The sequence below is a fragment of the Tachyglossus aculeatus genome, chromosome 20, assembly GCF_015852505.1.
Source record: "Tachyglossus aculeatus isolate mTacAcu1 chromosome 20, mTacAcu1.pri, whole genome shotgun sequence".
NCBI classification, from domain to species: Eukaryota; Metazoa; Chordata; class Mammalia; order Monotremata; family Tachyglossidae; genus Tachyglossus; species Tachyglossus aculeatus.
The window spans coordinates 29,895,667-29,909,868 of record NC_052085.1 but is presented as its reverse complement, the minus strand read 5'-3'; the positions used below and the strand labels follow the sequence as shown (position 1 = coordinate 29,909,868).

The 14,202-nt window shown below is 48.4% G+C and overlaps 1 protein-coding gene across 2 annotated transcripts in view; it reads right to left on the bottom strand.

The window, feature by feature from the left end:
• The window catches only part of DLG2 (discs large MAGUK scaffold protein 2), a 793,095-nt gene that overhangs the window by 677,452 nt on the left and 101,441 nt on the right, over nt 1-14,202 (bottom strand). For both annotated transcript variants that reach the window (XM_038761625.1, XM_038761626.1), the window contains exon 4: nt 7,453-7,551. In XM_038761625.1, coding sequence (XP_038617553.1) covers nt 7,453-7,551 — 99 coding nt within the window. The remainder of the gene's footprint in view (nt 1-7,452; nt 7,552-14,202) is intronic.

The window sequence follows — 14,202 nt, the reverse complement described above, 5'->3', positions numbered from 1 at the left end:
CAGAGAAGTCAAGTGACTTGCCCGAGGTCACACAGCGAGAAGCTGAAAGAGCTGGGATTAGAACCCAGGTCCTCTGGCTCCCAGGCCAGAGCTTTTTCATTCATTCAGTCATATTTATTGAGCACTTACTGTGTGCAGAGCACTGTACTAAGCGCTTGAGAAGTACAAGTTGGCAGCACATAGAGACAGTCACTAGGCCACACTGTTTCTCTGGCGTTTCTTGGTGGCGTCCTTGCCCTTCGTGCACAGAATCAATCGGTCCAGGCCCTACTGAGAGCTCACCTCCTCCAGGAGGCCTTCCCAGACTGAGCCCCCTCCTTCCTCTCCCCCTCCTCGTCCTCTCCATCCCCCCACCCTACCTCCTTCCCTTCCCCACAACACCTGGACATATGTATAGATGTTTTTACGGATTTATTACTCTATTTATTTTACTTGTACCTACCTATTCTATTGATTTTTTTTTGTTAATATGTTTTGTTCTGTTCTCTGTCTCCCCCTTCTAGCCTGTGAGCCCACTGTTGGGTAGGGACCGTCTCTATGTGTTGCCAACTTGTACTTCCCAAGCGCTTAGTCCGGTGCTCTGCGCACAGTAAGCGCTCAATAAATACAACTGATTGATTGATTGATATGCATTTTCCCGAGGAGACGGGAAGTTGGCTCTAAAAGCACGGGGCCATTTGGGCCGGATCTCCCACACTTTCCCTGACATTGATTTTTTGGTGCCTTTAAGGATGACCGCAGAAAGCCTGGGCCTTCGTCTCAAGGGGCCCATTATATTGATTTGAAGACTGAGCGGCGCGTTGGCCAGAGCCACTGCCCTCGCGATCCCGGGGCCTATTTGGAAGCGGTGACGAGTTTCCCTCAGCAGCTGGGGCCGAGACTGGGGCCTCATCGTTTCGGCCGGCAACGGGGGTTTGGAAGAACAGTGCTTTGCACATAGTAAGCGCTTAACAAATGCCATTTATTATTATTATTATTATTGTTACCACTAGAATCAATTCCTCCACCCAGGTTCTAGGACCTGAAGCCTTTTCTTTGAGGATTTTTATGGCATTTCTTCATTCATCATTATTATTGGTGATCCCCTCTGCATTGGGCGGGTGGGATTTTGTGTGGATCACATAGATAATAATAATGATGATAATAATAATGGCATTTATTAAGCGCTTACTTTGTGCAAAGCACTGTTCTAAGCGCTGGGGAGATTACAAGGAGATCAGGTTGTCCCACGGGGGGCTCACAGACTTAATCCCCATTTTACAGATGAGGGAACTGAGGCCCAGAGAAGTGAAGTGACTTGCCCAAAGTCACACAGCTGACAATTGGCAGATCCGGGATTCGAACCCATGACCCCTGACTCCAAAGCCCGGGCTCTTTCCACTGAGCCACACAGATGCAACTGATTCCTGCAGAAAACTTCTGTAATGCGGAAACCGTTCAGAGCCGCAGACAACGGAACGCAACTCGGGCGAGTCAAGGAAGCGTGCTCATATTCTCACAGAGAAGCAGCGTGGCTCAGTGGAAAGAGCACGGACTTTGGAGTCAGAGGTCATGGGTTCGAATCCCGGCGCCGCCAATTGTCAGCTGTGTGACTTTGGGCAAGTCGCTTCACTTCTCTGGGCCTCAGTTCCCTCATCTGTAAAACGGGGTTAAGACTGTGAGCCCCCCGTGGGACAACCTGATCACCTTGTAACCTCCCCAGCCCTTAGAACAGTGCTTTGCATGTAGTAAGCGCTTAATAAATGCCATCATTATTATTATTATTATTATTCTCCTGTGCAAACCCCCGGAGATACCAATAGTCACATAGGTTGAGAGACTCTCCCAAAGAAAAGAAATTAGGACACCCTGATCACCTTGTAACCTCCCCAGCGCTTGGAACAGTGCTTTGCACATAGTAAGCGCTTAATAAATGCCATTATTATTACTATTATTCTCCTGTGCAAACCCCCAGAGATACCAATAGTCACATAGGTTGAGAGACTCTCCCAAAGAAAAGAAATTAGGACAACCTGATCACCTTGTAACCTCCCCAGCGCTTGGAACAGTGCTTTGCACATAGTAAGCGCTTAATAAATGCCATTATTATTACTATTATTCTCCTGTGCAAACCCCCAGAGATACCAATAGTCACATAGGTTGAGAGACTCTTCCCCCCAAAATAAATCAATTAGGCCTGCTTTTTCTGTAAAACTGCAAGCTCCTGGCAGGCAGGGAAAATCAATCAATCATATTTATTGAGCGCTTACTGTGTGCAGAGCACTGTACTAAGCGCTTGGGAAGTACAAATTGGCAAGATCTTCTTCCTCTAGAGTGTTCCCAGAGCGGGGCTCTGCATGTTGCAGGCATTCGATAAATACTTTTGATGGGATGGAGAGAAGAGAGCTGAATTGAAATTTTTAGACTTGGAGCCCACTGTTGGGTAGGGACTGTCTCTATATGTTGCCAATTTGTACTTCCCAAGCGCTTAGTCCAGTGCTCTGCACATAGTAAGCGCTCAATAAATACGATTGATTGATTGATTGATTGAAATAAGACGGCTCGCAAATGCTCTTGAGATCGGGGCACCCAACGCCCTCGTAGACGCTGAATCGCAGACACGGAGTCTTGGAATTTCACGGACTGCGTCGGCTTCAATCATCATCTTCCCCTATACAAATACGTGGAGGAATGTCGCTGATTGATACCGTATAGCTCTCCCCTCTTATTATGTCATCAAAATCCAATCACCTGCTCAAGTCCGGACAATTACGGGGGGGGCGAAGTATTTATGTTGAGACCGTTCAATCCGGGGCTGTTTCCAGACCGAGCAGGAGTTTCTGAAACTATGCGGAATTTCAATCCCCCCCTTTCCCGCTCCCCGCCACCCAATACCAGCCTCCATTTTTGTGCCTATTAGGTGGTTTGGAATTGAACAGAATCCAACTATTGAAAGAAAAAGGCCCTCCGCAGACCTCGGTTGAAGGAGTTATAATGCGAAAGCGATCGAAAATGTAGTTCTGATTGCAAGGTGACGTAAATTGCCTGGATAAAATGCCAAATAATCTTAAAGGCAGGCCTTTATAGGTTTTAATGGTTTACCTAATTATTTTCCCCTAAATAGATAGCATTGTTTGCCTGCCATGCCTCATTCAAAGCGAGCGGAATGGCTTCAATTTAATATTACAGCTGGTTCTTTTTTTTTTATGGTATTTGTTAAGCTCTTACTACGTGCCAGGCACTGTACTAAGCGCTGGGGTAGGTACATGATAATCAGTTTGGTCACATTCCACGTCCCACATGGGGCTCATGGGCCCACTGTTGGGTAGGGACTGTCTCTATATGTTGCCAACTTGTACTTCCCAAGCGCTTAATACAGTGCTCTGCACACAGTAAGCGCTCAATAAATACGATTGATTGATTGGTTGATTATGGACGGGGAAACCGAGGCACAGAGAAGGAAAGCAACTTGCCCAAGGTCACACAGCAGGCAGGTGGCAGAGCCGGCATCCCGGGCCCGTGGCTCTGCCACTAACCTGTCGGGTGAGCTTGGGCAATCACTTCACTTCTCTGTGCCTCAGTGTCCTCATCTGTAAAATAATAATAATAACGATGGCATTTATTAAGCGCTTAATATGTGCAAAGCACAGTTCTAAGCGCTGGGGAGGTTACAAGCTGATCAGGTTGTCCCGCAGGGGGCTCACAGTCAAGTCCCATCTTACAGATGAGGGAACTGAGGCCCAGAGAAGTGAAGTGACTCGCCCAAAGTCACACAGCTGACGGCTGGCGGAGCCGGGATTTGAACCCATGACCACTGACTCCAAAGCCCGGGCTCTTTCCACTGAGCCACGCTGCTTCTCCGCGTGGGGATTTAATAGCCGTTCCCCTTCCTACTTAGACTGTCAGCCCCATGTCAGACAGGGCAGTCCCCGTCCAGCCTGATTAACTTCAATCTACCCCAGAAGAGTGCTCAGCACATAGTAAGCACTTAAATGCAATAATAATAACAATATTAATAGCATTATCCTTACCCATCCTGTGCCTATGCACACAACGGTTTCTTAAGTCTCCGTTTTTCTAACCAGATAGGCACACAACATTGGAACATTTGTACATATTTACTACTCTATTTATTTATTTATTTATTTTCCTTGTACATATCTATTCTATTTATTTTATTTTGTTAGTATGTTTGGTTTTGTTCTCTGTCTTCCCCTTTTAGACTGTGAGCCCACTGTTGGGTAGGGACTGTCTCTATATGTTGCCAATTTGTACTTCCCAAGTGCTTAGTACAGTGCTCTGCACATAGTAAGCGCTCAATAAATATGATTGATGATGATGATGATGATGATGATGGAAGAACAACCCCCTAATTCTCGAACCCAAACACCTGGTGAACATACACGATACGGAAGAATTGACAGTACTGAACAGTAAGCACCTTGAGGGCAGGGAGTATGTCTCCTTTCTCTACGGTAATAATAATAATGATGGTAATTGTTAAGCGCTTACTATGTGCAAAGCACTGTTCTAAGCGCTGGGGAGGATACAAGGTGATCAGGTTATCCCACGTGGGGCTCCCAGTCTTCATCCCCCTCCTCATCTCCCCCACCTTACCTCCTTCCCCTCCCCACAGCACCTGTATATATGTATATTTGTTTGTATGTATTTATTACTCTATTTATTCATTTTATTTGTACATATTTACTCTATTTATTTTGTTAATATGTTTTGTTTTGTTCTCTTTCTCCCCCTTCCAGACTGTGAGCCCACTGCTGGGTAGGGACCGTCTCTAGATGTTGCCAACTTGGACTTCAGTACAGTGCTCTGCACACAGTAAGCGCTCAATAAATACGACTGACTGAATGAATGAATCCCCATTTTACAGATGAGGGCACTGAGGCACAGAGAGGTGAGGTGACTTGCCCGAAGTCACACAGCCGACGATTGACGGAGTCGGGATTTGAGCCCATGGCCTCTGACCCCAAAGCCCGGGCTCTTCCCACTGAGCCACGGCGTAGTCCAGTGCTCTGCACACAGTAAGCGCTCAATAAATACGATTGATGATGATGATGATGAAGGTGATAATAAGCGATGCTCCCTAAATTTCATTTGAATTTCCCGTCATTCCTTCAGGTGGGAAGAGCGCGTTGAGGTGCACTGCAAAATGAGGCATCCCCAAACGGCCCTGGGTCCGCACCGTTCCCTGCACAGCTCCACGAACAGATCCTGTTCCCCTCCCCAAATATCCAAGGAATAATTGCACTTCTACCATCAAGTGGGAAAGTAAGGGATCTCCAGGAAACGCCGCTATTATGTGGGAAAAACAGCCGGCTGGGAAGTTCAGAAAGTGTCTCGGCTTCAGTTTCTATTTTGGCAGGGCGCTCTGGCAGGTTGATGTAACAGTGTTTCCGCAATTTCCATGGGTTGGTATTCTAATATTATATAAATATTTATCATCTGGCGTCCTACGAAGGTTATTTAGCCTGGTGTATATTTGCAATAAGGATTTAAATATAGGGTTCAAACGCCTACCTTTTCCTAAGAAAACAATCACAGGTGGGGGAGGAACTGGGCGTGTTGGGGCAGGAGGAAGCAGTTCTGTACATATAATAATAATAATGATAATGATGGCATTTGTTAGGCGCTTACTATGTGCAAAGCCCTGTTCTAAGCGCTGGGGGAGGGGGGTACAAGGTGATCACGTGGCTCAGTGGAAAGAGCCCGGGGCTTTGGAGTCACAGGTCATGGGTTCAAATCCCGGCTCCGCCACTTGTCAGCTGTGTGACTTTGGGCAAGCCACTTAACTTCTCTGGGCCTCAGTTACCTCATCTGGAAAATGGGGATTAAGTCTGTGAGCCCCACGTGGGACAACTTGATTACCCTGTCTCTACCCCAGCGCTTAGAACAGGGCTCTTTCCATCCCCCCGTCTTACCTCCTTCCCTTCCCCACAGCACCTGTATATATGTATATATGTTTGTACATATTTATTACTCTATTTATTTATTTATTTATTTTACTTATACATATCTATCCTATTTATTTTATTTTGTTAATACATTTGGTTTTGTTCTGTGTCTCCCCCTTCTAGACTGTGAGCCCACTGTTGGGTAGGGACTGTCTCTATATGTTGCCAACTTGTACTTCCCAAGCGCTTAGTACAGTGCTCTGCACACAGTAAGCGCTCAATAAATACGATTGATTGATTGATTAGAATAGTGCTTTGCACATTCTAGACCGTGAGCCCACTGTTGGGTAGGGACCGTCTCTATATGTTGCCAACTTGGACTTCCCAAGCGCTTAGTACAGTGCTCTGCACACAGTAAGCGCTCAATAAATACGATTGAATGAATGAATGAAGAGTAAGTGCTTAATAAATGCCATTATTATTATTATTATCAAGTTGTCCCACGTGGGGCTCACAGTCTTAATCCCCATTTTCCAGATGAGGGAACTGAGGCTCAGAGAAGTGAAGTGACTGGCCCAAGGTCACACAGCAGACACATGGCGGAGCTGGGATTCAAACCCGTGACCTCTGACTCCAAAGCCCAGGCTCTTTCCACCGAGCCACGCCGCTTGTCCTCCCTGACTGTTCTCTAGAGGAGATCGACGTTCTTTTCTCATCCTTTTAGACTGTGAGCCCACTGTTGGGTAGGGACCGTCTCTCTATGTGGCCAACTTGGACTTCCCAAGCGCTTAGTACAGTGCTCTGCACACAGTAAGTGCTCAATAAATACGATTGATTGATTGATTGATCGATCCTGCCTCTTTAAGGATGGGGACAGCCGTCCAGGGGGGCAAGCGTCACTGAATGTCAAAGCCCATATGGTGGCCTCTTGGAATCAGCGCTCACCTTGCCCAAGGACTGTGAGCCCACTGTTGGGTAGGGGCTGTCTCTATATGTTGCCAATTTGTAGTTCCCAAGCGCTTAGTACAGTGCTCTGCACCCAGTAAGCGCTCAATAAATATGATTGATTGATTGATTGACCTCAGAGCATCTGGATTGACTGGGGCTTTTATTTCGGAACAGAGCCACGGCGGCTCGCTCTCTTTTCCAGAGCCCCGCCTCGGGATACCGTCCGGCCTCTGGAATATCACCCTCCTGGGGTCCCCCCCTCTGGTTTCCAGGACTCGGTGGGCGGCCGGCCAAAGCTGAGCTCTCTCCCTGCTCGGCGCCAAGAACATCAGTGGGTCCGGGTGGGGTGTAGGCGAACGCGAAAAGCGGAAACCGCTAAAGCCAGGCCCCAAACGGAGCGCGTTTGGGCCAGACGGGGGTTACTTTCCAGAACGGCGGAAACCCAAGATCCCCACGCAGTAAAAGGCAGGAACTAAACCACTCGTTTGGACTCGACCCAACAATTCCCACCCAAGGAGTGACAGGCTGAACTCCGTCAGGCGGACCCTCTTTCCCCCCGGCTTCAAACCCACAATAATGTCGTTCCAGAGAGGCCCAAAGAAGACTTCAACCTTACCTGGGTCTTTGCCTCATCGGGCTGATTTTCCAAACACTGGGTCTCTTGGTTTTGTTCATCACATAAAACACGCCCGCCGGTTCCACTGAATCCTACAAGCTAAAGGAACAAAGGAAACACTTCTCATTATCCCAGAATTGACTGCATAATGGAGCTTCCACATTCTGTAGATTTAGACCTCTCTCTATCTATACCCACCGACTCTGTGAACTCTGATGATCTTTTAAAATCCAAACCACAAAGGTGAGCTGTTTGGTTTTTTGTTTTTAATAGCGTTCGTGCCGGGCACTGTACTAAGCACTGAGGTAAATACAGGATAATCAGGTTGCTCACAGTCCCTGTCCCGCATGGGGCTCACGGACTTCATCCCCATTTTACTCATGAGGTAAAATTATTTCTTCATCCTTCCCGACAGGCACGCCCATTGCCCTCTCCGGTTGTTTCAGACGTTTAACTCCCTCCTCAAACCCCCGTCGCACACTTCCCCCGTCCCTTGACTAAACCCTCCTGACTTTCCCATCGCTGTAGATGGGAAACTAAGGCGGAGAGAAATCAAGGGACTTGGCCAAGGCCTCACAGCAGGCAAGTGGCTGTGAGCCCACTGTTGGGTAGGGACTGTCTCTATATGTTGCCCATTTGTACTTCCCAAGCGCTTAGTACAGTGCTCTGCACATAGTAAGCGCTCAATAAATACGACTGATGATGAAGTGGCAGGGGGAGGGATTAGAACCTGGTTCTCTCGATCCCCAGTCTCTCCTTGGCTTTGTCTCCCCCCATTCGAGTGTAAGCTCCTCGCGGGCAGAGACAGTGTCATTTTCGAGCACCTAGCATAGTGCAAGGCGCCAAGTGGGCGTTCAGTAGGTGCTGCTAACTCCTGCTAGTCCTCAAAGTACCGGTCCTAATCAATCAATCATATTTATTGAGCGCTTACTGTGTGCAGAGCACTGTACTAAGTGCTTGGGAAGTACAAGTTAATCTGAGTTTCACAGAAGTAAATATCCTTGGGTGGCTTTCCGCTTACTCAAATGACCTCGATTCTCCTCTGCTTTCAAAGGTGACGTGCACGGGGAGAAGGGTTTGTAAACACTCGGGATAACGTCCTCTTCATTTCAGTTCAAAATGACCTTGCCCCGCGTACCCTCCGTATCGGAATCGGCCAGCAAAATTAGGGAAAACCGAGCTGAGTCATTTTAGTCCTTCCAAGTGAGCCCAACGTCGGGTCATTTGCCATTCCTTGTTTCCAAAACGGAACGCGTTTTGTTTCAATTAGATGCCGAGAGGCTGCGGTTAACCAAGAGAGCAGGAGAGTGTGAAACGGCAGCGTCCTCAGACAGCAGCGAGAGCATCTGTGGGAGAGACGTCCTTCCTCTTCCTCCCGCCCCGGAGAGCCGACACGTGTGGCCGGTGACCCCGGGGCAACCCCAACATCACGCTACCTTTCCGCCCGCGGCTCTTGGAAATTGCCACGTTTGCTGGAGAACCCCGGGAAGGTTTAGGGAGAACTACGAACGGCGCAAACCTGCCGTTTAAACAGATCGCCGAGTCAGGTGAAACCAGGCCGTTAGGGGAAAGACGCGACCGCTCGAAGGCCATTCGAGGTGAAATCTGCATCGGGAAGTTCGGCTCGAGCGGAAACTCATCTCCTACAGATCGCCGTGGGTCGTGGAAAGGAAACGTGGCGTACCAATCAATCACCGGCATTTACTGAGCATTCGCAGTGTGCGGGGCACTGTACTAAGCGCTTGGGAGAGTACAATAATAATGATAGCATTTATTAAGCACTTACTATGTGCAAAGCACTGTTCTAAGCGCTGGATGTAATGAGTTGGTAGACACATCCCCCGCCCATAACGAGCTTCCAGTCTAGAGGGGGTGTCAAGAGTAGGGGGAAGAGTTCAACTTGTTAAAACTCACAAACCACCTCTGGCACTTATACGCTATTCATTTCCAAGCTCAGCATGTGGGTCTATGTGTTTTTGCGCCTCGCCCCCATTAAAGTGGAAGTTCCTTGTGAGCAGAGAGTGTCTTGTGCCTGTGTTGAACTGTCCCGGGCTCTTAGTACAGTGCACTGCAACCAGTTGGCGCTCAACAAATGCTCTTACTACTAAGTAAGCATCCATGGAGATAGATACGAGGTCACCCGGTTGGACACAATGTCCCACCCAGGGCTCACGGTATTTTCTGCATCTCTATCGGATCTACGTACACAACTGCCCTTTTCTTTCAAAGTTGATGCTGCGAAGCCCTATTCAGTCGGTCGTATTTATTGAGCACTTAATGTATGCACAGCACTGTATTAATAATAATAATAATGATGGCATTTATTAAGTGCTTACTATGTGCAAAGCACTGCTCTAAGCACGGGGGAGGTTACAAGGTGATCAGGTTGTCCCCCGGGGGGGCTCACAGTCTTCACCCCCATTTTACAGATGAGGGAACGGAGGTTCGGAGAAGTGAAGTGACTTGCCCAAAGTCACCCAGCTGACAATTGGTGGAGCTGGGATTTGAACCCATGACTTCTGACTCCAAAGCCCGGGCTCTTTCCATTGAGCCATGCTGCCCTCCTATTAAGCGCTTGGGAGAGCGGCTCAGTGGAAAGAGCCCGGGCTTTGGAGTCAGAGGTCATAGGTTCAAGTCCCGGCTTCGCCTATTGTCAGCTGGGTGACTTTGGGTAGGTCACTTAACTTCTCTGGGCCTCAGTTACCTCATCTGTCAAATGGGGATTTCAGACTGTGAGCCCCCCGTGGGACAACCTGATCACCTTGTAACCTCCCCAGCACTTAGAACAGTGCTTTGCACATAGTAAGCGCTTAACAAATACCATTATTATTAGGGGGCTCACAGTCTTCATCCCCATTTTACAGATGAGGGAACTGAGGCATAGAGAAGTTAAGTGATTTGCCCAAAGTCACACGTGCTCCCTTTATCCATCCCCCTCTGCCAGCCCCACAGCACCTATGGACCCTAAGTTGGGAACCACAGCATCATCATACGATCTGTAATTTCTTTACATTAGTGTCCATCTTCCCCGCTAAACTGTAAGCTCGTTGTGAGCAGGGAGTGCGTCTGTATTCTCCCAGGCATTTAGTTCAGTGCTCTGCACACTGTAGGTGTTCAATAAATAAGACTGATTGAGTGACAAAGCAGAGGTTGGGAACCACAGCATCATCACACGATCTGTAATTTCTTTAAATTAGTGTCTGCTTCCCCGCTAAACTGTAAGCTCATTGTGAGCAGGGAGTGCGTCTGTATTCTCCCAAGCATTTAGTTCAGTGTTCTGCACACTGTAGGTGTTCAATAAATAAGACTGATTAATCATTACACTTCTCCTGTCCCTACCCACCTTCTCATGACCCACTGGACCGCCAGCTTCTTGAGGGCAGAGATCCCGACTACCGACTCGGCTGTACTGTACTCTTCCAAGTGCTTAGTACAGCGCCTGGCACACGCAGTAAGCGCTCAATAAATACCACCGATGGATCAACCGACCCCTTCTTTCTCCACCAGATCTACTTGTGTCTCCTCGCGGACCGGTTCCTACCCAGGGCAGCGTCGGGTAAAACGGAAGGACGGTCCCAAATTCTTCCATTGCTTCCGATCCGAACTGCGGGACGAGAACGTGCGCGTTGGGGTGGACGTGACTATTTTTGAGCGGTCAGCACACAGTAATATCCGCATACAGTAAGACCACTGCCGGATATTCGTGAAGCATGGACGCACCGACTGAATCGACATCCCGAGAGAGTTGCCTATCGATGGTGGGAACCCAAGCCGCCGACGGCGGCCCCAGTTCGGAACGGGAGATTTTCGCCCCAACGTGAAACGTCTTCGACCTTGAAAGAAACCACTCGTTTCCATTTTCCTCCCTCCAAACACGCCTTTCCTCCCGGCCTCGCCCGGAGGAGCCCACCCTTCTCCCTCCCCATCCCGGGGGCAGAGGGGGCCGCGGGGCGACTGGTCGGATGGTTCAGTTCACTCGCCGGCACCGAGGGAAAGGGCCTGGAAAACCCGAATGACCCAGATCGACTCTGCTTACTGGTTCTCCCCCCGCCCTGCTTCACCTGTGCCTCGGAAGACAGGGAAAAATGAGGTCAGAGTAATTGGTCAGGGGACTAGTCCAGATGAAGCAGAAACTCTCTCGAAGGGAAAAGGAGGACCGAAAGGAGAGAAATATCAACAATGGAGGGGCCTATTTTAGGACACGCCACCGCGCTCGGCTCTAGAAACCAAATCACGGCTCGAATCGTCGGGCGAGAGGCAAGCAGAGCCGAAACAGAAATGCTCAAAATCTGCAGCCGCCCGTTGAAGGGAAAGGAAAGCCGGGCAACACGGAATAAACGCTTTAATGCTTACCGATAAGCATTATGTGGGAGCTATTTTAATGAGCAAATAATTATTTTAGTTCCTCAGAATATTCTCTCGGATTCTGGATACATAAATTTCAACCTACGTTCCCCGGTTGCCATAACAACTTGATACATTTGTTCTCTTGTGTCATTTTTGATCACATCAGTTTTCCCCTTTTTTTCCGTTTTTTTTTTTTTTTCCGAAACTTTGGTTGCTATGATAACCGAGTAGAGTTGTTAAATTTATTCTGTGCACATTTCTTTCTGGTGGAAATGGGTAATTGGCTTTTCCTCTGAAGAACCTTCTCCGCGATATGATGGCGCAATCAAGAAAATTGGGGCATTAATCCCAACTCGAGGGAGGCCAGGTTGAGGCTTAAATTAAATCTGGCGGTTGATCTTAAATCTGGTCAGTGTTTCTGCTCCCAGGGTGGGCGGTTTAGCCCACTGTGTAATATGGGGTCCTGTCACCCCAAATAAAATTGGGGTCCAGAGTGCCGTACGATCCCACATTGCACCTGAATAGTGAGATCCCCCCATTGCACCGGTAAAAACACGCTAAAGTCTCAGGTTCCACATCCTGGTTGACTGAGGTCTCTTGGTGCTTTGAATAATAACAATAATAATAATTGTGGTATTTGTTATGCGCTTCCTAAGGGCCAAACACTATTTGACGGTACCTACAAGAAGGGTACGCACAAGACCCTCAGGTCATCCTGAAGCAGTGTAGCCAAAGTGGATAGAACTCAGGCCCGAGAGTCACAGGGACCTGGGTTCTAATCCCGGCGCCGCCACATCATAATAATAATAATGATGGCATTTGTTAAGTGCTTACTATGTGTCAAACGCTGTTCTAAGTGCTGGGGTAGATATAAGGCAATCAGGTTGTCAATCAATCATATTTATTGAGCGCTTACTGTGTGCAGGGTCTGCACACAGTAAGCGCTCAATAAATACGATTGATGATGATGCAGAGCACTGTACTAAGCGCTTGGGAAGTACAAGTTGGCAACATACAGAGACGGTCCCTACGCAACAGTGGGCTCACAGTCTAGAAGGGCTTGTCCCACTTAGGGCTCACAGTCTTAATCCCCATTTTACAGGTGAGGGAACTGAGGCACAGGGAGTGAAGCGGCTTGCCCAAGGTCACACAGCAGACAAGCGGCGGAGCTGGGATTAGAACCCACGTCCTCCGACTCCCAAGCCCACGCTCTCGTCATGAGGCCATGTGGCTTCTCACTTGTCTGCCGGTGACCTTGGGCAAGTCACTTCACTGGGCCTCAGTTCCCTCATCTGTAAAATGGGGATTAATAATAATAATGATGGCATTTATTAAGTGCTTACTCTGTGCAAAGCATTGTTCTAAGCGCTGGACAAGGTGATCAGGTTGTCCCACGGGGGGCTCACAATCTTAATCCCCATTTTCCAGATGAGGGAACTGAGGCCCGGAGAAGTGAAGTGACTAGCCCAAAGCCACACAGCGGACAATTGGGGGAGCCGGGATTCGAACTCATGACCTCTGACTCCAAAGCCCGGGTTCTTTCCACTGAGCCACGCTGCATAAGACAGTGAGCCCCCGTATGGGACAGGGACCTGATTAGCTCGTATCTATCCCGATGTTTCACACAGTGCCCGGCACCTAGTAAGCGCTTAAGAAATACCGTAATTATTATTATTACGGTGCTCTGCGCGCAGTAGGAGGCCAGTACAGTGCTCTGCGGATAGTGGGGGCTCAGAACCAGCCCAAGTGTCGCTTTTTTCTGGCTAATTGTTAGTCCCTAACGCTCGGCTAATTCTGCAGAGCAGTTGCTAATCATCTGCATACAGCAGCTTCCGAATGATTGATTCAAGGACTTTCAATGATGCTCGCTTATTACAAATGTTGCCTGAGACGTGGAGTAGATGGTAATAAGGAAATCAGAAGTGTAAATGAATGAGCAATTTGAATGCAGAGAAAATTCCCCCCATATGTAACCCGGTACCGACGGAAGAATTCCCGTCGAATTCCCTAAATTTCCCTCCTCCCCGCCGCATCTCCTCCGGAGAAGAGCCGGCCAGGGTTGTCAGCCCAGAAAGCAGGAAACAAAAGCCGTTCACCTGGGATTCTGTTGTCCTGGTTAAGCGGTCTATTGTGAAAGGCTAATGGAAATTCCCAAGCGCTTAGTCCAGTGCTCTGCACACAGTAAGCGCTCAATAAATACGACTGAATGAATGAAATTAGGGTGAGTTGGAATCCCGTGCTCTATAATAATCAATTGTATTTATCGAGCGCTTACTGTGTGCAGAGCACTGGACTAAGCGCTTGGGAAGTACAAGTTGGCAACATATAGAGACGGTCCTGACCCAACAGTGGGCTAGTAATGATGGCATTTCTTAAGCGCTTACTCTGTGCAAAGCACTGCTC